General features: G+C 44.3%; 1 protein-coding gene across 1 annotated transcript in view; it reads left to right on the forward strand.

The window, feature by feature from the left end:
* Nucleotides 1–26,963, forward strand: part of LOC124785008 — a 960,541-nt gene that overhangs the window by 657,486 nt on the left and 276,092 nt on the right. Inside the window, exon 6 of the mRNA XM_047254148.1 lies at nucleotides 17,611–17,711. Coding sequence (XP_047110104.1) covers nucleotides 17,611–17,711 — 101 coding nt within the window. The remainder of the gene's footprint in view (nucleotides 1–17,610; nucleotides 17,712–26,963) is intronic.

The following is a 26,963-nucleotide window of genomic DNA, read 5'->3' on the forward strand; positions in this document are numbered from 1 at the left end:
CTTGAACGTGTCCCAGCCTTCCAGAAATGATTTACGCCAGCGAAAAACGTGAACTCTTGATAAGGAATGTTCCCCATAGGCCTATTTCAACTTTTCGGAGGTCATTCTCGCGGACTGTCGCACTTGCGGATTCCCCAGGTTTAACACAAAACTTGATGGCGCAACGTTTCTCTTGATTTCGTAATGCACAACAAAACTAAAACTTCACTGATGGCGTTCTGAAAAACCGCGTGATGGTTGTACGGAGCTGAAGCTCGGACTGAGCATCTGGAAGGGGTGAACACACCGGTCTACATGGGTAGAACAACACAGCATTGCCAGATCGTTCCCAGTGTTTTCTTTTCTCACCCTCGTATATCATTCTTGGCCAGTTCACGTAAAGATGATGTAGATGGATAGCGATTAAGCATCCTTCTATCCAAATTAGACCGCAAACGCTCAATAGTATTGAGACTGCTGACTGCGGTGGGCAGGAGAAATGCGACAATTCATCCTCGTGCTCACAAAACCACCAGTGTGAAGGGGGGCGCTATCGTTTAGGGACAGACCATCACAATTGGGGAACAAACATTGTATCATGGGAAATGGAAATGAGCGTTTGGCGTTATTGGCCGGGAGGTCCTTTACGGGGAAGGTCGGGCCGCCTTGATGCAGGTCTTACTACATACGACGCCACATTCGGTGACTTGCGCGCCGGATGGGGATGAAAAGATGATGAAGACAACACAACACCCAGTCCCTGAGCGGAGAAAATCTCCGACCCAGCCGAGAATCGAACCCGGGCCCGCAGGACGGCAATCAGTCACGCTGACCACTTTTTTTTTTTTTTTTTTTTTGTATTCTTTATTATTGAACAAACGGAGAGTACATATATATATACACAAAGCAAAAGTTCTTCAAGGTACCAGTTAAACATATACAAATGAGTGTTAGGTAAACAAATTATTAGAATAACATGAAACACAACAAATTAGAACATATCCTGTTTTCCTTTTTTTTGTTTTGTTTTTGTTTTTGTTTAAAAATTTGTATTGAACAAACTAAAAGTACATATATATTCACTATGCAAAAGTTCTTCAAGGTACCATTTAAAAATATACAAATGACTGTTAGTTAAACAAAAAAAATATTAAAAAAGAAAAACATTAAATACAACAAAATATAACATATTCTGTCTTCTTCCTAAAAAAAAAAAAAAAATTGTGTTTGTTTTTGGTCGATGCATGAGAACATGGATAAGGGTGTTGCATCATGTGACAGGTAGGCATGTTACACCCCAACTTTGAGGGGGGTCAAGGAAGACGCTGCGGAGATAACCGGCAAAAGTTTGTCGGTAAGATGGTTTTCGGGTGGACCACTCAGCTATTGGAGGCGGACGTATCATGGGATGGACCTGTTTTGCCAAAATGGTCAAATAACCCTCGGCAGAAATGCGACAATGCATAGAATGCATGGGCCACATGGAATACCACGATATCATCACCGAACACCCGCCATTTTTCACTCTTGGAACGTGGACTCTGCCAGAAGTTGAAAACAGTATGAAACATGATTCATTCGACGAAATGACATTCTTTCATTGGTGCATACTCCAGGTTTTATGTCTTTGGGACCACGTTTTCCTGTTACAAGCATTTGCATCAATGATGTAGGGTTCCGAAATTCCAGTTCTTCCTGCAATTTCCTGCCCTTCCTCTTACTTTTCGTTACAATCCTTTTCAGTGACCGTCCATCACGATCACTCGACACACTTTCGTGCGCGTTGAGACTTAGCGGTATAAATCTACGATATGATACTTCTTGAAATACCGGACACTCGGCTCCCTTGGTTACGGAACCACCCAGCATATGAACACCAATAATTTGCCCACGTCCGAATTCACTTTACAAGGTAAACTCCCCATTGCACCGATGGCTCGATGGCTAATGGTCACGTAGCTTTGCGTATGTTCATGGAAGACATATTGAACCTCATTCCTTGCCAGATGACTGCAGTGTTTTCAGTGCAGAGTTGGCGGCCACATCTCCTGCCCTTGAGCACATCCGCTCATCCCCTGGCGAGTCATTTCTCCCGTGTACTGACTCCTTCAGCAGCCTACAAGCTGTCGACCAGTGCTAGCATCCCCATTCTTTGGTAGCGTTCATTCAGAAGTCCATCTACGCCTCGAAACGGTCCTGTCGTTCAGTGGTGTTTGTGTGGACTCCAGGACACGTCGGAATCCCAGACAACGAACTTCCCGGCAGGATGGCCAAACAGGCTACGCGGAAACCGCTTCTGGAGATGGGCATCTCCGAAACTGACCTCCGTTCTGTCTTACGTCGCAGGGTTTTTCAGCTTTGGGAGATGGAATGACACAACAGTACTGACAACAAACTGCGTGTCATTACGAATGTGTGGAACTCTTCCATGCGGGCCTCTCGCAGGGAATCAGTTGTCATCTGCCGGCTCCGCATTGGCCACACGTGGCTAACGCATGGTTACCTCCTCCGTCGCAAGGACTCACCTTGGTGTCGCTGTGGCCCACAAACGACGGTCGTCCACCTCTTGCTGGACTGTCCACTTTTATCCCTTTTAGCCCTTTTAGCCGCTCTTCGGCGGACTTTTATTTTTCCCAGCAGCCTACCTTCGGTGTTGGGCGACAATGCCGCTACAACAGCTTCAGTCTTACTTTTTATTCGTGAGTGTGGGTTTTATCATTTGATCTAAGTTTTAGTGCAATTCCTTTGTCGCTCTGTGTGCTCCTCCCTAGTGCTTTTAGGGTGGAAGTTTTAATGTGTTGTAGAGTGACTGGCTTCTCGTTTTTAATCTCATGGTCAGCCAGGCATGGTAATCTGCTCTCTTGTTTTGATGTCTTCTATATGTTTCTTGCGTCTCTCTGTGGATTCCTTGTCCGATTTGGCCCATTTTAGTGTTTGTTGCTCTTCCGTCATTCTTGTGGTTTTCTCCTTTCTTATTGCTGTGTTTTGTATGTCTCGATCATTTTACTCCCACCCTTGTGGAATTATTTTAATAGGACCGATGACCTAACAGTTGGTCCTTCCCCTCCCCCCCCCCTCCCCTGTCATTTTTGTGGTTTTCTGCTGTGTTTTGTATGTCTCGATTATTTTACTCCCACCCTTGTGGAATTATTTTAATAGGAACGAGGGACCGATGACCTAACAGTTTGGTCCTTCCCCCCCCCTCCCCCCGCCCCCCCCCCCCTCTCTTTTAAACCAGGCAACCTTTTAACGCTCGCTACTTAGAGGCCGTTGACAACTTATCGCAAACCGTACTACAGCTAGTCTATTGGGGCCTCATAATGTACTAATATACGGAGGCTGCCAGTTAATAATAAGATCGATACACGTAAGGCCCGACGCGGCGTGCCACAATGTCAGTAATGGCTCTTGAGAAAAATAGTTTGACGACCACTGGTCTAAAGCGTTTGTGTGACAACAAAATCTATAAGGAATTTTCTTGTGCAAATTATCTGTACACTGTGCAGGCGAGATTTCCAAGTGCATTAGGAATCAATCAAGTGCATATAACGCAAATCGTCGAAATACGACGTCTGTCGGAAAGTAAGGTCCGAACGGGTGCGAAATGGATGGTTGGTGGTTTGATTTAAGGTAGGGGACGAAACAGCGAGGTCATCGGTCCCATCGGTTTAGCGAAGGATGGGGAAGGAAGACGGCCGTGCCCTATCAAAGAAACCATCCCGGCATCTGCATGTAGCGATTTAGAGAAATCACGGAAATCCTCAATCAGGATGGCCGGACGCGGGTTTGAACCGTCGTCCTCCCGAACGCGATTTCCAAAATGGAAACCACAGCGAAAATACGATGAAGCTCAGCACAGATGTGGTGGATAGTGTCTTAAATATGCCCGTGGATCACATCACATCGCTCTTTTCAGTTCTGAGCACACAGTGAGCCACACACCGTCAGGAGGCTTGCGGAATATGGATGTAGATGTAGATTAGGTGTAGATGTGGAAAGATGGCTAGCAAGTAGAGTCCCCGCTAAGTATGGGCCTGTGTCGTCATATTGCGGCTGATTCTATGCAGTCCACATAATGAACTTGTTATGCATGATGTTAGGAAAAACTCCGCTTACAGCTGGTAACACTGTTGTTTATTAAAACACAGCAGGTTTTGCGGCTTAAAGGTCCATCATCAGGTGGAACAACGTTAAAAGATCCTGGTCGTACCCATCACTCCTAGCCAAAATTGGTATGTCTATGACCTTTCAGTGTTGTTGCGCTTGATGATTCGACTTTAAGCCGCAAAACCGGTTGTGTTTTAATAAACAATTTTACCAGCTATAAGAGGATTTTCTAGGCGCTTTAGTCCGGAATCGCGCTGCTGCTACGGTCGCAGGTTCGAATCCTGCATCGGGCATGGATGTGTGTGATTTCCTTAGGTTAGTTAGGCTTAAGTAGTTCTAAGTCTAGGGAACTGATGACCTCAGATATTAAGTCCCATAGTGCTCAGAGCCATTTGAATTTTGTAAGAAGATTTCTTCCCAACATCATGCCTTTCAGTAGCTGCGGTTGCCCGGAATATAGTTTGCACTTGTCATTCATTTACTTCTTCACGATAATTCTCGGCAGGACACAGTGAACGGGGAACGAAGACGCTCACGCAGCGTTTACATTGGGAAGTCTTTGATCGCCCACCATACAGCCCGTAATTGTCTTCCTCTGAGTTTCATTTCTGCTCTCATGAACCGCTGGCATTCTAGCTCAGACAACGAGTTGTAGACCAGCGCAGAGAATTGGCGGAAAACACAGGCGGCTGCCTTCTACGACAAGGGTAATGGAGAGCTAGTACAACGTTACGACATATGTCTGAGTAGGAGAGGCATCTATGTAGTGAAGTAGCTGGAAAGTGGAAGTAACAGCTGCAAATAAAAACATTTTCGATTTTCACAGTGGTTCCCATTTCGCGGCCGATCGTACTTTACTTTACGAATAGCCCTCGTATGTAATTCTTTGGACGGCACCTAATCAGTCACACTCGACACTTAACGTATTTTGTCCCCAATGTTCTAATTTATTTCAGGCTGTACCGGATATTTACACTTCCTTCGTACTGGCTGGAAAGTGTATTCTTCAGCAAGTCTTTTTAGAAACAGCTGCTTAGTAGCATGTAGCACCTATACCTGCAGCTGCGGTTCCTTGTGCATACACCAGTGGACGTGGGAAGTGTTGAAGAATCGTCGTGACTCATACCCTCTCAGCCGCCACCCACGACTCACTGAGTTTGCTCAGACACGCACACCTCACTAGATGTTCTACATGTGCTATGCTAATGTATTTTAATGTATTATGTATGCTGGCACGGTGACAAAACCAGTATAAGAGTAGCATTTTTTTTTAATATTACGTACGGTCTTCATGTGTGTAGTAGTTAGCCTATACCGATACCAACTATGGTTGAGCAAATCTCTCATTGCGAACAACAACAACAACAACATGGTGTAAGCATAACAATTTTAATGCGATTTACCTTTCTAATTCTGAAGGCGATGGATTTAATATTTGCTTAATAATGAAATAAAGTGTTTAGTTCGACATAAAAGAATAAACTACGTAGGAACATGATTTCTATTAAGGGGAGGTTTACTACTTTTGGCCCAAAAAAGCATGTTCTTTGAGAATTTTATTCTCAGTATTTCATCTACAAACTGGAATTTTTTCCATCGATGTCGAAGAGCAAAGGCGGATGTGCCGTCGGAACGGAACAAAATTTCGATGTAGACCTCCACGTGAGGTATGTCACAGGTCAGCCGGCTCGTCTGAAATCAAAATAGAGTTGATATTAGCGAAGTATATAAGATTCTTCAGGAGTTGTACCTCGCTTAAGTTATTTGGACCATAGGAAACAAAATGGCGGCCATTTGAAAAATAGGGTTTTTTTCATCGATTTTTTGACTTCATCGACCAAGTAAAAATATTTATAGTTGATGGATCGGAATAAAAGTGGTACGTCTCCTAGAAAATTTAGGTAGCCTCGTCGGAAACAAAGAATCATGCCAATCGGTTCAGTAGATTTGAAGTTACCATACCGCGCGATTAAAAAAGTCATTTCGAGAAAAACGCGTTTGAAGTTTTGACTACATATAAATGCAATATTATGTAACTTACGTTCAATCTGCTATTCCGGGTCCATAAACTAGTCCTTCCTCTTCCTCATAGAGGGCGTTCTGCTCGATCTGGACCATCCTGCGCTGCTCCAGAGCCGCTCGTGCGGCCGGTGACAAGCGGTTTTCGGCCGCTTGAATCCGGTGGTCGTCCGAATGCTTGGCGAACTGCGTCGGATAGAGTCCCAGGATGACGTCCATCGTCATGGTCTTCGGAATTGCTAAATACCCTTCGTTTACGCTGCTCACTGACAGGAAAGTCGCAATCTCCACAGTCTTCGCACCAGAATGCAAATACTTAGGGGGCTAACTTCCAAACACACTCGTTCAAACTTTCATTTGAATTTTGTGTGTTTCCTCCCAAGCACCGCTACAATAACTCGTCCTGCGAAAGAAAAAAACTGGTGTGTGAAAAAGGCCGATTTCAGGCCGGTTCCTTGTTTTGTTCAGCCACGAATAACAAACATTTCCGTTCTGTATTCGAAAAAACCGTTTCAGAGGTGGATTCTGAACACTTTTATGGATCCAAAAATGCAGTTTAAAAAAGCGATTTTTTGAACCAAAAGATAGTAAACCTCCCCTTAACAAATTTACGTCGGCTGTGGATCTACACATAAAATCGACTACAATTCTTCGGAGTGTGTCTACAAAAGATATTCTATAGAGAAAGTAAATGAGATATATAAGGTTTCACGATTAAAGTTCCAGTTTCAAAACCCTCTAAAAAGAGAACCTCTGCTCAGAATGACGTCAACTTTGAACACAGTATTATTGACACAGGGAGAAACGTCACAATTAGAGTACGCACATAAGCAGACGAGCGGCACACGAATATTCCTCAGTTTGCATGCGAGACGCCCAGTATGACTGTGTCCATAAAGGATCGCGCGCTGGTGGTAAGGCTCTTTTACAAGAACGGTGATTGTGCGCCACTAGCACTGCAGAAATTCTGTACACTTAATGGTATGCAAAAAGGCACTGGTCTGATGTCTGGAGAAAATGATTACAAAATTCGAAAAGACGAGTTCTTTTGAAGTGCAATGTGCCAGAGGGAGGGAAGTGGTTGGTCCTACGTCTGTCGAAGATGTGGCCACAGCTCTACAGGAGGGTCGAGCGGTGGTGTGCAGACATGCAGTGCACGGGGAATTGCCCGAACGTTGGACATGCCTGTGGGCACGGTGCTTAAAATCCTACGAAGCAACCTGTACTCCTATCCGCACAAAGTCAGCCATGTCCAGAAGTTGCTTCCTGCTGATCTACCAGCAAAACAAACGTTCGCCCTCGAATTTCTTCCTCCCATGGAAGTGGATAATGAATGGCCATGGAATATTCTGTGCAAAGGCGAAGACCATTTCCATCTCCAAGGACATGTCAACACACAGAATTACACAATACAGGCAACGGAAAATCCGGTACCGTTTCATTCTGCGAATGTGACTGGTGCGGGCAGCTGTTTTATTGGAAACTTGTTCAAGAGTATACTTTTCAGCCAGTACGAAGAAAGTGTAAATAGCCGGTATTGTCTGAAATAAATCAGAACATAGGGGGCAGAATACGTTAAATTTTAACCTCAAATGTCGAATATGACTGAAAAGATGCCGTCTGAAGAGAAACGTACGAGGGCTATTCGGAAAGTAAGGTACGATTGGTACACAGTCGCAGTTCCAAAAAATGTTCAAATAGCTCTAAGCACTATGGGACTTACCATCTGAGGTTATCAGTCCCCTAGACTTAGAACTACTTAAACTTAACTAACCTAAGGACATCACACACATCCATGCCCGAGGCAGGATTCGAACCTGCGACCGTAGCAGCAGCGCGGTTCCGGACTGAAGCGCCTAGAACTGCTCGGCCACAACGACCGGCAGTCACCGTTCCAACTTAGTAATTTGTCGTATTATGTTGACGGCATCGTTTATCATAGAACCGTATTTTTTTCGAGGAGTTGAATATTGCGGGTCCTGTTACCTGTACCGTTTCTGGCCAGCCAAGTCAATATCAATCGCCTTCAAACTGCGATACACAGGTACACTGCGCCGCCAGCGACGACGCCATGCACGTCGCAGAGGCATAGCTGTGGCACGTTAACACAAGCTAAACAGCCCCATAGTACTCTTGTTCCAAGCATGCCATTTGTTTTGACTACGAGAAGAAAGAAGAAGTTAAATGCTGATGAGTACTTGTTTTTATGGGCGAAAGTCGGCAATGGCAATTGTAAAATAAAGATCAGAGGCTCAGACGGTTTTGCGACCGTGTTGGCTGCAGATTCCTTGACTTGCGCCATAGGGTGGTGGGGTTTCGGGTTCCGCTGAATAGGTCAGGGGTTCATTGCTCTCAGCTGGCGGCTACACGGGTAGCGGAGGCTGTGTGGCGTGGACTGGGCGGTTTTTTAGGTTAGAAGGTCTCGGGAAAGTACGGGGTGGGCTGCAATCTCAAAGGGTGCATGGCAAATACAGGACGTGCTTGGATCAAGGAACAGTCGGAATTGTAAATTGTTGTAGTTGTGCTGGGAAAGACCCTGAGCTTCAAGCGCTAATAGAAAGCACCGACGCTGAAATCGTTATAGGTACAGAAAGCTGGCTAAAGCCTGAAATAAGTTCTGCAGAAATTTTACGAAGTCTCAGACGGTGTTCACGAAAGATAGATTAGGCAGAATTGGTCGTGGAGGGTTTGTGTCTGTCAGTAGTGGTTTATCTTGTAGTGAAGTCGAAGCAGATACTCCGTGCGAATTGGTATGGGTGGAGGTTATACTTAACAGCCGAACTAAGTTAATAATTGGCTCCTTCTACCGACCCCCAGACTCCGATGATATAGTTGCTGAACAGTTCAGAGAAAATTTGAGTCTCGTAACAATTAAATCCCCCACTCATACGGTTATAGTTGGTGGAGACTTCAACCTTCCCTCGATATGTTGGCAAAAATACTTGTTCAAAACCGGTGGTAGGCAGAAAACATCTTCCGAGATTGTCCTAAATGCTTTCTCCGAAGATTATTTCGAGCAGTTAGTCCACGAACCCACGCGAATTGTAAATGGTTGTGAAAACACACTTGACCTCTTAGCCACAAACAATCCAGAGCTGATAGAGAGCATCATGACTGATACAGGGATTAGTGATCACAAGGTCGTTGCAGCTAGGATCAATACCGTTTCTTCCAAATCCACCAGAAACAATCGCAAAATAATTTTATTTAAAAAAGCGGATAAAGTGTCACTAGAAGCCTCCCTAAGAGACAATCTCCATTCCTTCCGAACTAACTATGCAAATGTAGACGAGATGTGGCTCAAATTCAAAGATATAGTAGCAACGGCAATTGAGAGATTCATACCTCATAAATTGGTAAGAGATGGAACTGATCCCCCGTGGCACACAAAACAGGTCCGAACGCTGTTGCAGAGGCAACGGAGAAAGCATGCGAAGTTCAGAAGAACGCAAATTCCCGAAGATTGGCTAAAATTTACAGACGCGCGAAATTTGGCACGGACTTCAATGCGAGATGCCTTTAAAAGGTTCCACAACGAAACATTGTCTCGAAATTTGGTAGAAAATCCGAAGAAATTCTGGTCGTATGTCAGGTACACAAGCGGCAAGACGCAGTCAATACCTTCGCTGCGCAGTGCCGATGGTACTGTTACCGACGACTGTGCCGCTAAAGCGGAGTTATTGAACGCAGTTTTCCGAAATTCCTTCACCAGGGAAGACGAATGGAATATTCCAGAATTTGAAACACGAACAGCTGCTAGCATGAGTTTCTTAGAAGTAGATACCTTAGGGGTTGCGAAGCAACAAATCGCTTGATACGGGCAAGTCTTCAGGTCCAGATTGTATACCGATTACGTTCCTTCCAGATTACGCTGATACAATAGCTCATATACAACCGCTCGCTCACTGATAGATCTGTACCTGAAGATTGGAATATTGCGCAGGTCGCACCAGTGTTTAAGAGGGGTAGTGGGAGTAATCCACCGAACTGCAGACCTATATCAGTGACGTCGGTTTGCAGTAGGGTTTTGGAGCATATACTGTATTCAAACATTATGAATCACCTCGAAGGGAACGATCTACTGATACGTAATCAGCATGGTTTCAGAAAACATCGTTCTTGTGCAACGCAGCTAGCTCTTTATTCGCACGAAGTAATCGCCGCTATCGACAGGGGATCTCAATTTGATTCCGTATTTCTAGATTTCCGGAAAGCTTTTGACACCGTTCCTCACAAGCGACTTCTAATCAAGCTGCGGGCCCATGGGGTATCGTCTCAGTTGTGCGACTGGATTCGTGATTTCCTGTCAGGAAGGTCGCAGTTCGTAGTAATAGACGGAAAATCATCGAGTAAAACTGAAGTGATATCAGGTGTTCCCCAGGGAAGCATCCTGGGACCTCTGCTGTTCCTGATCTATATAAATGACCTGAGTGACAATCTGAGCATTTCTCTTAGGTTGTTCGCAGATGCTGCTGTAATTTACCGTCTAGTAAGGTCATCCGAAGACCAGTATCAGTTGCAAAGCGATTTAGAAAAGATTTCTGTATGGTGTGGCAGGTGGCAGTTGACGCTAAATAACGAAAAGTGTGAGGTGATCCACATGAGTTCCTAAAGAAATCTGTTGGAATTCGATTACTCGATAAATAGTACAATTCTCAAGGCTGTCAATTCAACTAAGTACCTGGGTGTAAAAATTACGAACAACTTCAGTTGGAAAGACCACATAGATAATATTGTGGGGAAGGCGAGACAAAGGTTGCGTTTCATTGGCAGGACACTTAGAAGATGCAACAAGTCCACTAAAGAGACAGCTTACACTACACTCGTTCGTCCTCTGTTAGAATATTGCTGCGCGGTGTGGGATCCTTACCAGGTGGGATTGACGGAGGACATCGAAAGGGTGCAAAAAAGGGCAGCTCGTTTTGTATTATCACGTAATAGGGGAGAGAGTGTGACAGATATGATACGCGAATTGGGATGGAAGTCATTAAAGCAAAGACGTTTTTCGCCGCGGCGAGATCTATTTACGAAATTTCAGTCACCAACTTTCTCTTCCGAATGCGAAAATATTTTTTTGAGCCCAGCCTACATAGGTAGGAATGATCATCAAAATAAAATAAGAGAAATCAGAGCTCGAACAGAAAGGTTTAGGTGTTCGTTTTTCCCGCGCGCTGTTCGGGAGTGGAATGGTAGAGAGATAGTATGATTGTGGTTCGATGAACCCTCTGCCAAGCACTTAAATGTGAATTGCAGAGTAATCATGTAGATGTAGATGTAGATGTAGATGGTAAACGCTAGGAGAGTCTTTGCGCACCAACGTCATTCCGACTCTTCAACGGCGTGGATGTGTGGGTAGGATCATTTTTTACGCAAGATGGCTCTCCTCCGCACATTACACAACCAGTTAAGCGGCTGCTCCACCGGCATTTCGGAAATGCTAGGATTACCAGCCTCCATTTTCCTACAACATGTCCGTCCAGATCACATGACCTTAATTCGTCTGACTTCTGGCTGTGAAATTATCTGAAAGATGTGGTGTTCACTCCTCCAATTACGAGCATTGCTCGGGTTGAAGGCACACACTGCGCAACCCTTTGTGAACGTGACCCCCGTGACATTCCAATCTGTTGTGGAACATGCTGTTTCTCGATTTTAACTAGTCGTAGAAAACGGTGGACAGAATATTGAATATGTGTTGCACAAGTCTAACGACAGTTAGAAACTGATGTCATTTTGCTTTTAATGCGGCTCTTGGCCCCGGGACAATTAAGTACCGATGTGGTACGACCTTACTTCGGTGGATAGGCTTTTCTAATTAACTGCGTCACAACTGTTGACTGCCGAACTTGTACAGTCATGCACATTGAACAGTGCAACATGTGCAACTCCAACCATAGCACTCGTACTACAATTCATCTGTCATTTTCAGCCGACCCCATTTAAGTTGTGATGTTATTAGTAAAATGTTTGTTAATTTTTTGTTCCATGACTTTTCTCTCTGCGTCAGTGGTATGCTGCTCATATTTGACGTTATTCTGAGCAGTGTTTCTAAAGCGTTTTGAAACTGGAACTCGTATTATCGACACACTGTATAAACAGTAACACAAGTCAAAATGGAGTGCGTCCCAACTTTCATAGCCTAGTGTAATTTGCAAGGCATCATTGTTTGTAGAATTTACAGATTTTTTATACACTCCGAATACAAACTAAACAGTTGTCACAACAATTTGTTAAACTTCATTAGAAGTTAACCTACCGAAAACATGTATTACGGATTCGCTTACAAACTAGGTAACATAAAGAGGAACAATTATATTATTACAGTCGTAACCATGACAATTATCTCGTCTAGAAATGTAAACTCCATTCCATCAGGCGACGAAGAAATTTGACCTAGTGGATTCACCACCCACGAAGGAGCTCACCGTTATACAAGAATTAATGTTGGCTGCTGCATAGCTGAAACGTATCTGTGATTTCTCCACATTATGTCATTAATTAAAGAAACATTTCGAACGCATTTGGGAACCTTAGAAAGATAAAGTTGACTGGACTGAAGGAAGCGAACTAACTGGTTTTCGACGACATTCAGGCAGTGAAGCCTCGGAGAGCATTCTACATTTAAAAGAGAAGCCACCGATACGTCTTGAAAGGAAAATTGGAAGACCAAAATAGCACTTAGAATTACGTAACAAACGTCTCATATCAAATGTTGCCAACACCTGGCAGGAAAGACGCTAAGTAGGTGGAAGATTAACATGCACTCCGAGTTCTGAAGAGTTCGGAAAGAAAACGGCTTTGATGTTGCAAAGGAACCATCGTGGCACTTTAAACGATATGAGAAAAACTACTGAAAACCTAATTCTGGATAGCCATAAGGTATTCTGAACAGCTGTCCGCCACAATTGCAGTTCTGTGTCCAAACCACAGCTGAACTGGGATTTAATAACACATCTTCGTCGGCCACCTAAATGAACTGGGCATTCCTTCCGCCCCTCCCCCTCCCCCCCTCCCTCCCCCCAGGCAGTTGTGTCGGGGACCTAGATGGTTTGCTAAACGCGAGGCGAGGCAGTTCGTGATTGCGCGTGAACAGTAAACTATTTTGATATGGAGCACGACAGTAGTGATGTATACTATCCTTGTGTGTATATGCCCCGTTAGCTACATGGCAATACATAAACTTACGTTCAGAAAAAAAACAGGACATCTTGAACGACTAGAGATAGGACGTTCATGAAATGATTAGCGTTTCAGTCACCTCGGCTCAGCATGTGTCCTGTTGCCTGGTAGGCACTGGTTCCGCCATGGACCCTGATAACTTGTTCTATGCGTGATGGCATCGATGCATGTAAGGAGCGAATGGCGTCCTGTGGTATAGTCACTTATACTGCATTCACCTGGTTCCAAAGTTAACCTGTGGTGGTTGGCATTGGGTCACAGCGCTGCACCCGTCGTTTGACTATCCCACACATTTTCAATTGGGTACAAGTCTGGAGATCTGGCGGGCCAGGGCAAAAGGCTGGCGTCCTGTGATACCAACAAGGCACATGTTCATGCAGCAACATGTGGCGGTTAGTCAGGGCCATTCTTTTGTAGGGATTATCTACATCTACATCTACATCTATACTCCGCGAGCCACCTTACGGTGTGTGGCGGAGGGTACTTATTGTACCACTATCTGATCCCCCCTTCCCTGTTCCATTCACGAATTGTGCGTGGGAAGAACGACTGCTTGTAAGTCTCCGTATTTGCTCTAATTTCTCGGATCTTTTCGTTGTGATCATTACGCGAGATATATGTGGGCGGTAGTAATATGTTGCCCATCTCTTCCCGGAATGTGCTCTCTCGTAATTTCGATAATAAACCTCTCCGTATTGCGTAACGCCTTTCTTGAAGTGTCCGCCACTGGAGCTCGTTCAGCATCTCCGTAACGCTCTCGCGCTGACTAAATGTCCCCATGACGAATCGCGCTGCTTTTCGCTGGATCATGTCTATCTCTTCTATTAATCCAACCTGGTAAGGGTCCCATACTGATGAGCAATACTCAAGAATCGGACGAACAAGCGTTTTGTAAGCTACTTCTTTCGTCGATGAGTCACATTTTCTTAGAATTCTTCCTATGAATCTCAACCTGGCGCCTGCTTTTCCCACTATTTGTTTTATGTGATCATTCCACTTCAGATCGCTCCGGATAGTAACTCCTAAGTATTTTACGGTCGTTACCGCTTCCAATGATTTACCACCTATGGCATAATCGTACTGGAATGGATTTCTGCCCCTATGTATGCGCATTATATTACATTTATCTACGTTTAGGGAAAGCTGCCAGCTGTCGCACCATGCATTAATCCTCTGCAGGTCCTCCTGGAGTACGTACGAGTCTTCTGATGTTGCTACTTTCTTGTAGACAACCGTGTCATCTGCAAATAGCCTCACGGAGCTACCGATGTTGTCAACTAAGTCATTTATGTATATTGTAAACAATAAAGGTCCTATCACGCTTCCCTGCGGTACTCCCGAAATTACCTCTACATCTGCAGATTTTGAACCGTTAAGAATCACATGTTGTGTTCTTTCTTCTAGGAAATTCTGAATCCAATCACAAACCTGGTCCGATATTCCGTAAGCTCGTATTTTTTTCACTAAACGTAAGTGCGGAACCGTATCAAATGCCTTCCTGAAGTCCAGGAATACGGCATCAATCTGCTCGCCAGTGTCTACGGCACTGTGAATTTCTTGGGCAAATAGGGCGAGCTGAGTTTCACATGATCTCTGTTTACGGAATCCATGTTGGTTATGATGAAGGAGATTTGTATTATCTAAGAACGTCATAATACGAGAACACAAAACATGTTCCATTATTCTACAACAGATTGACGTAAGCGAAATAGGCCTATAATTATTCGCATCTGATTTATGACCCTTCTTGAAAATGGGAACGACCTGCGCTTTCGTCCAGTCGCTAGGTACTTTACGTTCTTCCAGCGATCTACGATAAATTGCTGATAGAAAGGGGGCAAGTTCTTTAGCATAATCACTGTAGAATCTTAAGGGTATCTCGTCTGGTCCGGATGCTTTTCCGCTACTAAGTGATAGCAGTTGTTTTTCAATTCCGATATCGTTTATTTCAATATTTTCCATTTTGGCGTCCGTGCGACGGCTGAAGTCAGGGACCGTGTTACGATTTTCCGCAGTGAAACAGTTTCGGAACACTGAATTCAGTATTTCTGCCTTTCTTCGGTCGTCCTCTGTTTCGGTGCTATCGTGGTCAACGAGTGACTGAATAGGGGATTTAGATCCGCTTACCGATTTTACATATGACCAAAACTTTTTGGGGTTCTTGTTTAGATTGTTTGCCAATGTTTTATGTTCGAATTCGTTGAATGCTTCTCTCATTGCTCTCTTTACGCTCTTTTTCGCTTCGTTCAGCTTTTCCTTATCAGCTATGATTCGACTACTCTTAAACCTATGATGAAGCTTTCTTTGTTTCCGTAGTACCTTTCGTACATGATTGTTATACCACGGTGGATCTTTCCCCTCGCTTTGGACCTTAGTCGGTACGAACTTATCTAAGGCGTACTGGACGATGTTTCTGAATTTTTTCCATTTTTGTTCCACATCCTCTTCCTCAGAAATGAACGTTTGATGGTGGTCACTCAGATATTCTGCGATTTGTGCCCTATCACTCTTGTTAAGCAAATATATTTTCCTTCCTTTCTTGGCATTTCTTATTACACTTGTAGTCATTGATGCAACCACTGACTTATGATCACTGACACCCTCTTCTACATTCACGGAGTCGAAAAGTTCCGGTCTATTTGTTGCTATGAGGTCTAAAACGTTAGCTTCACGAGTTGGTTCTCTAACTATCTGCTCGAAGTAATTCTCGGACAAGGCAGTCAGGATAATGTCACAAGAGTCTCTGTCCCTGGCTCCAGTTCTGATTGTGTGACTATCCCATTCTATACCTGGTAGATTGAAGTCTCCCCCTATTACAATAGTATGATCACGAAACTTCTTCACGACGTTCTGCAGGTTCTCTCTGAGGCGCTCAACTACTACGGTTGCTGATGCAGGTGGTCTATAGAAGCATCCGACTATCATATCTGACCCACCTTTGATACTTAACTTAACCCAGATTATTTCACATTCGCATTCGCTAATAACTTCACTGGATATTATTGAATTCTTTACTGCTATAAATACTCCTCCACCATTGGCGTTTATCCTATCCTTGTGGTATATATTTCATTCTGTGTCTAGGATTTCGTTACTGTTCACTTCCGGTTTTAACCAACTTTCCGTTCCTAATACTATATGCGCACTATTTCCTTCAATAAGAGATACTAATTCAGGAACCTTGCCCTGGATACTCCTGCAGTTTACCAATATTACGTTAACTTTTCCTGTTTTTGGTCTCTGAGGACGGACGTTCTTTATCAACGATGATAATGTCCTCTCTGGTAAGCCGTCAGGTATTTTATCGTTTCGCCCAAGGGGGGGGGGTCCCTCTAACCTAAAAAAACCCCGTGTGCACGCCACACGTACTCTGCTACCCTAGTAGCTGCTTCCGGTGTGTAGTGCACGCCTGACCTGTCTAGGGGGGCCCTACAGTTCTCCACCCAATTATTGAAAGTCAGATTGCGTTGCGCTAAAAATATTGTGTGTCAGTTTAGTGTTGATCAGGATAAGTAAAGAGCGAAATGTCTGAATACGTTCAGTTCTGCTCAGCTGTTTGAAAATCAAATAAAGTAAGGGGTATCCAAGCACAGCAATTCATAAATTTTTCTAAGAGGAGGTTTGTAAATAGCAGAGTAATCACGTAGATGTAGATGCAGGACGAAATTAGGAGCAGGAACGATATTAGGGCCCTTTATCTTTCCATTTTATTGCTGCCAAATTCTCTCTCTTCTTCTTCTTCTTTCACCTCTTCCTCTTCTCCTCTTACTAAGCACTGCCCCTCTCCCTTTTCTTCTGTACTTCGTCGACCGAGCGAGGTGGCGCAGTGATTATCACACTGGACTCTCATTCGGGAGGACGACTCTTCAATCCTGCGTCCGGCCATCCTGATTTCCCATAATCGCTCCAGGCAAATGCCGGGGTGGCCGACTTCCTTCCCCGTCCTTTCTAAATACAATGAGACCCATGACCTCGCTGTCTGGTCTCCTTCCCCAAAACAATCCAACCGAAACCTGTACTTCGTCAGTGTTTTCCATCTCACCTAACCGCACCCCTCGAAAACGTCGCCCTGGGCTTGCGCGCCGTCTGCTGTATCCTATTTACCCTAGTGGCTGTAGTTTCCCATGCCTCTCGCACGCCAAGCTGTCGACAGGGCAGTCCGAAACGAAAGTTTATACTCCTCGTGGCTCACCAAACAGCTAAAGTGTGTGTTTGTACCTTAACTGAGGAGTCGCTGAGTCTCGCGACGCTCCTTAAAATAAACGCGCGCCGCGGACTGAGGTGCAGCGAGGGCGCACCTGACGCCGTGTGTGGTGCGTGTTGCAGGTGACTGCAGGCTCCGACCTGCCGGACCTGGGCGGCGACGACGACGACCAGGAGCCCAACAACGAGCTGCGCCACCTGCAGGAGCACAAGGTCGTCGACAGGTGAGCGCGCCGCTTACTGCCCGCCTGCCGCAAGCTGTGCAGCGCTGTCCACACACCTTGTTCGCACTTCAGTTTTCAACAATGGCTGCATTAGGATACATGTTTTTCACTAGATGCTTTTTTTTTTCTCTGCCATACATTAATAAGACCACTTTCTCACGAATCATGTAACACCTGGCAAACAAAATCGCTTAGTCGATGGTCGAAACTCCCGTAGAGAGCAATCTTAGAGACACCAAGTAAAGTGACCTATGCCCGCCCGGTTAGCCGTGCGCTTTAACGTACGGCTTTCCGGATTGGGAAGGAGCGCCTGGTCCCCGGCACGAATCCGCCCGGAGGAGTTGGGTCGAGGTCCGGTGAGCCGACCAGTCTCTGGATGGTTTTTAGGCGGTTTTCCATCTGCATCGGCGAATGCGGGCTGGTTTCCCTTATCCCTCCTCAGCTACACTATGTCGGCGGCTACTGCGCAAACAAGTTCTCCACTTACGCGTAGCCGGCCGCGGTGGTCTCGTGGTTCTAGGCGCGCAGTCCGGAACCGCGTGACTGCTACGGACGCAGGTTCGAATCCTGCCTCGGGCATGGATGTGTGTGATGTCCTTAGGTTAGTTAGGTTTAAGTAGTTCTATGTTCTAGGGGACTGATGACCACAGCTGTTAAGTCCCATAGTGCTCAGAGCCATTTGAACCATTTTGAACGTATGCGTACACCACCATTACCCTACCACGCAAACGTAGGGGTTACACTCGTCTGGTGTGAGACCGTTCCCTGGAGGGGGGGGGGGGGTTCCACCGAGGAGCCGAACCGCACATTAACGCTGAAAGAGTGGTTCGGTGTAAGACGGTGGAGGGGTGAAGTGGACTGCGGTAGTTGTCGTGTGGTTGTGGAGCACTGCGGCTGCGGCGGGGACGGAGCCTCTCCGTCGTTTCCAGACCCCCGGTTAACATACAATACAATACAATACAGAGCGACCTTTAATCAGTTCTTATGAACAAAGCATAACTATAAGGGGCAATCAAAAAATTGCCGTTCGAAAGCCTTGCAGTCCATAAATGGGATGCCGTTGAGGCAGAATCGCCGTTAGCATTGAGCCAGTCATCCCAATGACGCACCCAGGTGAAGATACTCGCCTGGTAAAACACTGTGTCCTGTTGTTTGGAGAATTCCGTAACTGCCTTCTACACATCATCTTTCGATAGGATCCGTCGATCCTTGAAAGTCCGTGATGAAGGTATGATAATCGCATGTGGAGAGATCAGGGCTCCCACTTGAGTTTGTGTAACTTTACGTTACAACATATGCGATATGGGGACGTGAGTCAAGCCGTCGGCACACGGACCGTGCACCAGAACGTTGAGCGTGCCGAGTTTTTTGACGTCATAGCGTGTAACAGCACGTGCAGGAGTCTTTCCGTACGTGCGGAGCAATATCTAGCATGCCAAATATTCTGAGCGTGCGTCTGAGCGTTGACCAATCAGATGGCACAACGCCACGTCAGACGCGCGCTATCTCCCTTCAACACAGAGCTGTGAGGCGCCATATTGGTATTCAGTTCAAGCCTGTACGTATATATGCCTTTTCTGAGCACCAGAAAATTGAGAATCACTCGACAACCCGTTGTTGACTGTGTGATTCGTTCCAATAAAATAATGAGAAACATCATTTTCGTGGCCAAAGAATTATTGTAACTTGCGTATGAGAGAGTGTGTCATTTGAAGGTAGCGACACACTGAGGATCCACCAAAAACACATTGTTCTTGGTACAATTTGTTATAATTAAACTTCAGGTAGCAACATAGCTGCGATTAAAGCATTTAGCACGTCGTAACATGTTAGAATTGGCGTTAGCTGAATTGTTGTAACTTTAGTGTAGTGAGTAGTGTCAACGACCCGTGACAAGATGGGCGGCAAAGCGTTGGTTCGTGTATTGCGAAATTCAAATTTTTTTTTTCCTAACATTCGTGTATTTAGTAGGTTTGCTTTATTATTAGTTTAATGTAAGTATATACTACGTAATTTATGTTACGTAAATATAAGTTCACCTTTTTTTGAGGGGTGAGTTTGTTCGATTGGCTTAATCGACAGGACAGCTCGCGCTACTTGTATAAAGATATTTTATTCCTTTTTCTTTTGAGTTTCGTAATTCACGTCTTGTAAAGCTTCTGCTACTCGGTAGGAACAGTGATCAAGTAAGAATGACCCTCGTAGGGTTTACCAGAATTTGAGAAAGATAAAATAACGTTTATCTGATGTGGAGAACTATTGCAAATTTGTGTCACAGTGTTTGCAATGGAACTTTCATAAGCCTGTGTCCTTATTGATTGGACATGGTACTTTCTTTTCTGTCTTAAAACATGTAATCGATATTGAAGTTTTTGTCTATGTTACATATAGAACAACGTGACTAGAATATGGACAGTGGAGGAAACGTGCTGTTTAATAGAGCTAACGTGGGAATTTTACGCTCGCCCGTTGAGTAAACAGTGTGATTTACAAATAGAAGCATCCCACAACTGTCGCTGGAATGCGCCGCGATCGCGTATTCCACGTTGGGGCCCACGTACCGTATGCACCAGTTGCATCGTTCCTGAGCGTTCAGCAACACTTTGGACGCTCAACGTTGACGTTCGACAGCACGGTCAGTATGCCGACGGCTTTACTGTCAAGCAGCAGCACCCCTTGGTACACCATTACATAACTGTGGTTTTTGACAGGCATGCTGCCCCATACACATTCCTCATTCTCCGACGTATGTATACTGGTGTCTGTCCTTCGGCAGCCAAGAAAAAAATGACAGCACGCTGGTCCTGTCTGGACGCATCTGGTAATACCGTCGCTACAGTTCGCCTTTCCGCATTTGCCGCATGCACGTCGGAAAGACGCGAATGCCACACTAATCCTTTGCCTACATGTCGGTGCTTATATACCCGCATCGCAGTCGCGCTACGTTGCACATATGCTGTAGCAAAGTCCTCCAACGGAAACATTTTGGTCCCCCCTTAGAATAATAGTTTTCTGAGGTAGGCGCCGCGTCATATTCTAAACTATCACTGAAGAACACCGACGTTTCGCCCGCGCATACAGTTTGTTCCCCCTGGTTAGACAGCCTGTAATCGTAGCAAAAAAATAGGCGTTATTGAGTGATAATCGATAATATGACGCGACGCGATACCCACACATTTTTTAGCGCGAGGGCAGAATATAGCTGAAACGGAAAATATGTCATGCGCCTAAAGATAGGCAACACAATTTACACCATTCGCCCGGGCCTCACCGACCGACATCGATACCTCTCCTCGGTGCAGCACTCCTTGAAGAACGGGCTGCCATTCCGCAAGAAACCTTCCAGCACCTGATAGAACGTATGACTGCGAGAGTGGCAGCTGTCATCAAGGCTAAGGGAGCCCAACACCATGTTGAATTACAGCATTACCGATGGAGGGCGCCACAAACTTGTAAGTCATTTACAGCCAGGTGTCCCGATACTTCTGATCACATAATGTATTTGTCAGCACACTTTTGTTTTGTCCACCTCGTATATTTGCTGACTCTGAGCGCAGCATTGTATACACTTATGAAATGATAGAATCGTGTTACGCAACCACACATAATCAAAGAGCTCCAGATAATTTGGTCGTGTCGAGGCTGACATTACCACTCTTCATCAAGAGCATTAATCAAAGATGCAAGAACAGTTTATTATATATATTACTATAAATTAAACATATAAAATAAGTTAATATTTTAAAATTATTCGATAAGGCAATTGCAGATTGAAGGTATTAAGTAAAATATCGTTGTCCTTGTTCATTCTACTAAAAAATCAGAAAATGAAAACCAGGCGAGGACTATAGTTGTGGTAAGAGTAACTTGGAAACGATTTCAGAAGACTAACAAATTGTTTGGAAAGGATGGGAAAGAAGGGATGAATGGGTTGAGCCCTGACAGGGGAAGAAAGAGGAATATACTATTAAGTTGGATAAATCTCTGCTACCAGTTCGTCGCCGGATAGAGGAGGACAGTTAACATTTCGACGTGATGGGATGCGGAGAGTGTGTACGTAACAAAAGTGCGTTTCCAAGTGGCGTGACAATCTAGTTTGAGCCACACTTTCGTCGACGACCTACGTGAACGCTGTCTCGTGGCAAATCCTATGACGTCCTAAGTAAGTGTGTGGACTGACTCTCTTCATCAAAGTGCTGTGTTTTCCTCCTCACATGGCAGCAGTGGTCTGGTGATTAAATTATTAGGTTGGTGCACGAGTTCGAGCGTTTTCCGCAAGTTTAGTAAACACAACAGATACACGTAACACAGACTTTAGTCATCATTATTATATTCTCCTTCACTATTTACAGTATTCTACCAATGTTGGGGTAACTTCGATTCCGTGACTGTAGAAATGACGTAGCTTTGAGGCGGGCAATTCGTCGAACCATGTTTGGAGCCCATTTTCATATGGAAAGGACGTTCCCTGGAGATTTTCGGTAGAGAGCGGAAAAGGTGAAAATCAGTGGGCGTAAGACCAGGTGAATAAGGTGGACGCGGAATGACTTCCCAACCCAATTCCTGTACAGTGCTTTTTGTCAGTCTTGAAGAATGAAGGTGGACGTTATTGTGGAGTAGCATCATTTCACGCCGTCTTCCCGGTCGTTGTTCTTGGACTACATCTGCAAGGCCCCTCATTTGTTGATAATAAATGTCAGCAGTTATGGTTACACCTCAGGGGAGCAATTCGTAGTACACCACAACGTCGTTGTTCCATCAGATGCGTGCAGGACTTTGTTCGGGGAGTTTCTGCTTTGTTTTGGCTCAGCCGTTCATTTCTTTTCATTTTAGCGTGAAAATACCACATATCGTAACGACACAGGATAGGAATGGTCGGTGTTGTACACGAGCAAGCACAGATGCACATATGGTCATCCTATGATTTTCGTGACTTTGGCTTAGCCCATGCGGTACCCATACGCGCGATTTTTGAACCTTCCCCATTGCACACAAATGTCGCACAGTGGTGGAATGATCACAGTTCATCGTATTTGTCAATTCTCGAGTACACTGACGTGGATCATTGTGGCTTAATGGGCTTAAAGTATCATCGTCATAGGTCTTCCTGAACGTAGAGAGTCATTAATGTCAAGACGATCCTCCTGAAAACGAGAAAGGCACTTTCTTATCGTGCTCTGTCATATACAAGGTGCAAATGTTTCCGGCTGCCTCCACTGCTATAGCCCCTCTACTAAAGTCAAACAGAAGAATGCGTCAGAAATGTACCGATTTCTCCATTTGGCACTCCATTTTGTAGCGGCCCGGCTCCACTCACTATCTTTAAATAACAAAATGACAGCATGTAAATTCAAATAGCAACAGTGAACTACAAAAATGATAATCGATAAATAAACCCACAGTAATCGGAATATCAAAATGCGTAGCAAAAACGCTACGATGCACCAACCTAATAACAACTGACTCAAACCCTGCAGTTTATGGAATCGTATGCATGTCACCCAGTGCTGTATGTCTTTCTTCCATGAGTTCATGTCTTCGGGAGTCGTTCACGTATCCTGTTTTAATTTTCCTCATAGATTAACCCTCCAGAGCTGTGAAGTCTGGTGTGTGTGCTTTAGGGACTTGATCTCCCAACGTTCTGTTAAGAAATTTAGTAATTATCTGTGCGGAATGGGTGGGACATCCACCACTGCGGTATCTCATGGACTGACTTATGTGCAGTAGGACGTCTTCCAATAACTGTGGCAGCGTATCCATTACGAATGCTGGATCACTGACTCTTAGAGTCCCATCAGTAACACAGGAAACTATTTTGCGACTCGTGAAGGCCCGTACATAGACGGTCATTATTTATAGATGTCTCCCACTCAGCTTGGATCTTCATCTGCCCTGTTGTACATATTGAGAGTAACAATTTGCCAGTGGTTTGTAAATGATGCTTCCTCCATAAACAATATATTTCACAAAAATGCCGCAATACTTTGTAATTTTTGTAGCCACAACTCGGAGAACTGTAACCTATTTTGAATGTTTGTCATTATCGTGGTGTTGTTGATAGACCTAAATGTGAATAGATGAATTGCGTTGAAATATAGTAATCAAAGATGTGAGGTAACGAGCGAGTTGTGGCGCCCTGAAAATATTCTAAGTTCGGAGTTGGCGTGGCCGTGCTGGGGCCTCTCGGCGGCCACGTGGTGCCGAACATTAGCCAGGGTCCAGCGACAGCGTGGCTGAGAATTCCACGGTGACGCTGTGGTGATGAAGGAGACACGACGGGAGTGTCGAAGATGGCGGACTTTGTGAAACCTTAATGGCAGACATTTCACAGTTCGTATAGATATTAATAGTAGCCATATGAATCATGATACCTCAAAAAGAAACATGTACGTTACCATTATTTGCAGGACGATTCTGATGGTGTAATCAGATTTTCAATATCTTTATTAGTTTAAAGTTTAGTATCTGACTGTAAATTATACAAGTAACACCCAGCAACGGTTCATCTGATTGCGTCGATCGACGTATCTTTAGAAAGCCATTAGTGTAAACCTAAATTGGTATAAATTACAGGCATGTAACTTGAATAGTACATGAGTTATTGGAGGTCCAAGTGGCCGATTACTATCTATCGCGTCAGGCCACAAGTACTCCACAGTTAACACGAAAAAACGGTAGCAGCATGCTTATAAATATATTTGTTCATCTATCTCTTTGTTTATATCCGATATATACTATTCATGAAGAAACTGGTTAAATATTTACTGTGTTTTAGAAGGCACAGAAACATTAGGCTACTGGCCTACCTTTGTTGCTATTCCTTTTATATATATTTAAATTTTTTTATGTATTTAATAACGTGTGTTAAAGCGTGTTTATGGTCCAGCGGTAGGAATATGTAGTTAATTTCAAGTTATTTAAATGTAAATCCAATATTTCGAATGTGTTTCCTTATGATTGTGAGTGTGAGTTGGCTTAAAGATAGGGTAGGAGCGCTCTAGTCAATCTCAGCGCTCGTGAATGGGGAGGCTGGACGGAAGTGGGAGATGAGTATGGGACAGGACAGGGAAAGTCCAGGAGAGTCGCACAGGACGGGGTGTCCAGGACGCACGGTCGCGGCAGAGACTTCGAGTGTGTGGAGCGGTTCACGCGTGGTCACGGCAGATAGAAATACTTCTTACTGCCGACTTGTGCACTTGTGAGACTTCCGTGGGTTCTGCAGTGAAGATGTAATATGCTTTTAGAAGTGAATATATCGCGAGCTATCTTGTTATTCATAACTAATTACGTGAAGTAGGAATCTATTGTTTCCCTGTTATTCAACTTATATTTTATTTAATTGCTGGACCATCGACACCAATAAGTGTTTTTCAGTAATAAACGGCATTCTAAAAGGTATTTCTGTTATCGTACTCATGATTTAAAGTCGTTAAGATAGTACCTGCATATTTTATTTAATTGCAATCTTTCATTTATGAATATCTATTTATTCAAAATTCGCATTTGCTGAGTGATACGAACCTTCGACCATTCGATTCATGTGTATATTCATATTGTGTACTGTAGACTCAGCAGTATTTGGCTTGTAATGCGGCAACTACGTATCCCAGCCCCTAGACAACGAAAGCAGACAAAACTTTTAATACTTCAACTCTGAGTCTGTGGGTGCGTAGTTGAGGGCCACCACGTCACATCCTTTCATCATTTTATTTGAAAGCCGACGAAGAACAAGCATTTGGTTGATGCCATTAGCACATTCAAGCTGCATCATTAGTGACACGTTGATTGCGTGTGACAGCTGCTAGAATGGTTTTTGCTAGCGTATTTTATTCATCAGAATTTCAGTTCCAGAATGAATTTTCATTCTGCAGCGGAGTGTGCGCTGTTAGGAAATTTCATGACAGGCTAAAACTGTGTTCCGAACTCGGATACGAACCTGAGACTTCGGTCTTTCGCAGGCAAGTGCTCTCTACCAACTGAGCTACTCGAGCACGACTCAGTACCCGTCCTCACAGCTATAATTCTGCCACTACCTCTTCTCCTACCTTTCAAACTTCACAGAAGTTCTCCTGGGAAACTTGCGGTTCTTATCACTCCGAAAAAAGGGTACCGCGTATATTTGGCTTAGCCACAGCCAGTGGATTGCTCCTTGGCTGAATTTTCGCTCAGTTGGTAGAGCGCTGTCAGTGTAAGGCAGAAGTTCTAGGTTCGTGTCCCGGTCCGGAACACAGTTCCAATCTGCCAAGAAGTTTCAGACTTTCATTTCCTAGATTCTATTGACATGCGAATTGCAAATAGAGAACGGTACCGTTTGGCATGATTGCCACATCGCAGTTCTGATTGGCGACAATTACCAAAAAACATATATACTTTTTCGACTGTCACAGGAAAAACTGTATAGAACCATTAAAACAAGTTGATGTCATAATTCAGCAGCCATTCGCCACGTTCTCTGCTTTAATTGATCGGAAACCACAGTTCGATGTATTTACTCCTTCTTGCTATTTTGGGGTAGCATGTCTTAGACACCTTCCCCTGTATCAAGACAAGACTAAAGACATTTTAAACTCACTGACGGATACAACTTAACTACCTTTTCGACCACCCGAAGTCCAGAGGATATCTGGTTGTGACACGTATTGCGCATTTACATTAATTCCTGTGTAATAAATATTTAGCCAAGTGGCTCTAAAAAAGCTCTGGAATTTGGTATCAGTTCGAAGAAAAAATAAAAGTGAGGAATAAAAAATACATATTTTTTGACCATGAATTATGGAAGTCCTGAAACATGTTACTTACTCCAACGTATATATCACGTAATGATCACGGAGGAAAAATCTCAAACAGATTCCCATACACCACTGTCACGTACTGTAATGTATGCAAAATGTACCTGCCGCAAGACTGGGAGAATGCGTAAAAGTCTTACCATACCGAACAACTCGTCTTAGTTATTTGTCTGCACTATTGAAGAAGAGTTCCTTCCCAGAAGCACAATATATGAAGTGACTCCCTTGACTGGCGAGATTCAGGTAGTGACGTAGGAACCCCTTAGGTGATCTTAAAAAAAAGCACATCATGCAAGTCTACAAGTACTTCGAAGAGTATTGACACGGGCTCGCCTGCAAGTAGTCAACAACTTGCATAAGTGAAGACTATAACGGCGTGATTGTCTAGGCAGGTGGCGAGTCGTGAAACATTCATTTGGCTACAGTTAAGATGGAAGAACTCTTCACACTTGACGTCTTAACT

The sequence above is a fragment of the Schistocerca piceifrons genome, chromosome 1 (genome assembly GCF_021461385.2).
Source record: "Schistocerca piceifrons isolate TAMUIC-IGC-003096 chromosome 1, iqSchPice1.1, whole genome shotgun sequence".
Classification (NCBI taxonomy): domain Eukaryota; kingdom Metazoa; phylum Arthropoda; class Insecta; order Orthoptera; family Acrididae; genus Schistocerca; species Schistocerca piceifrons.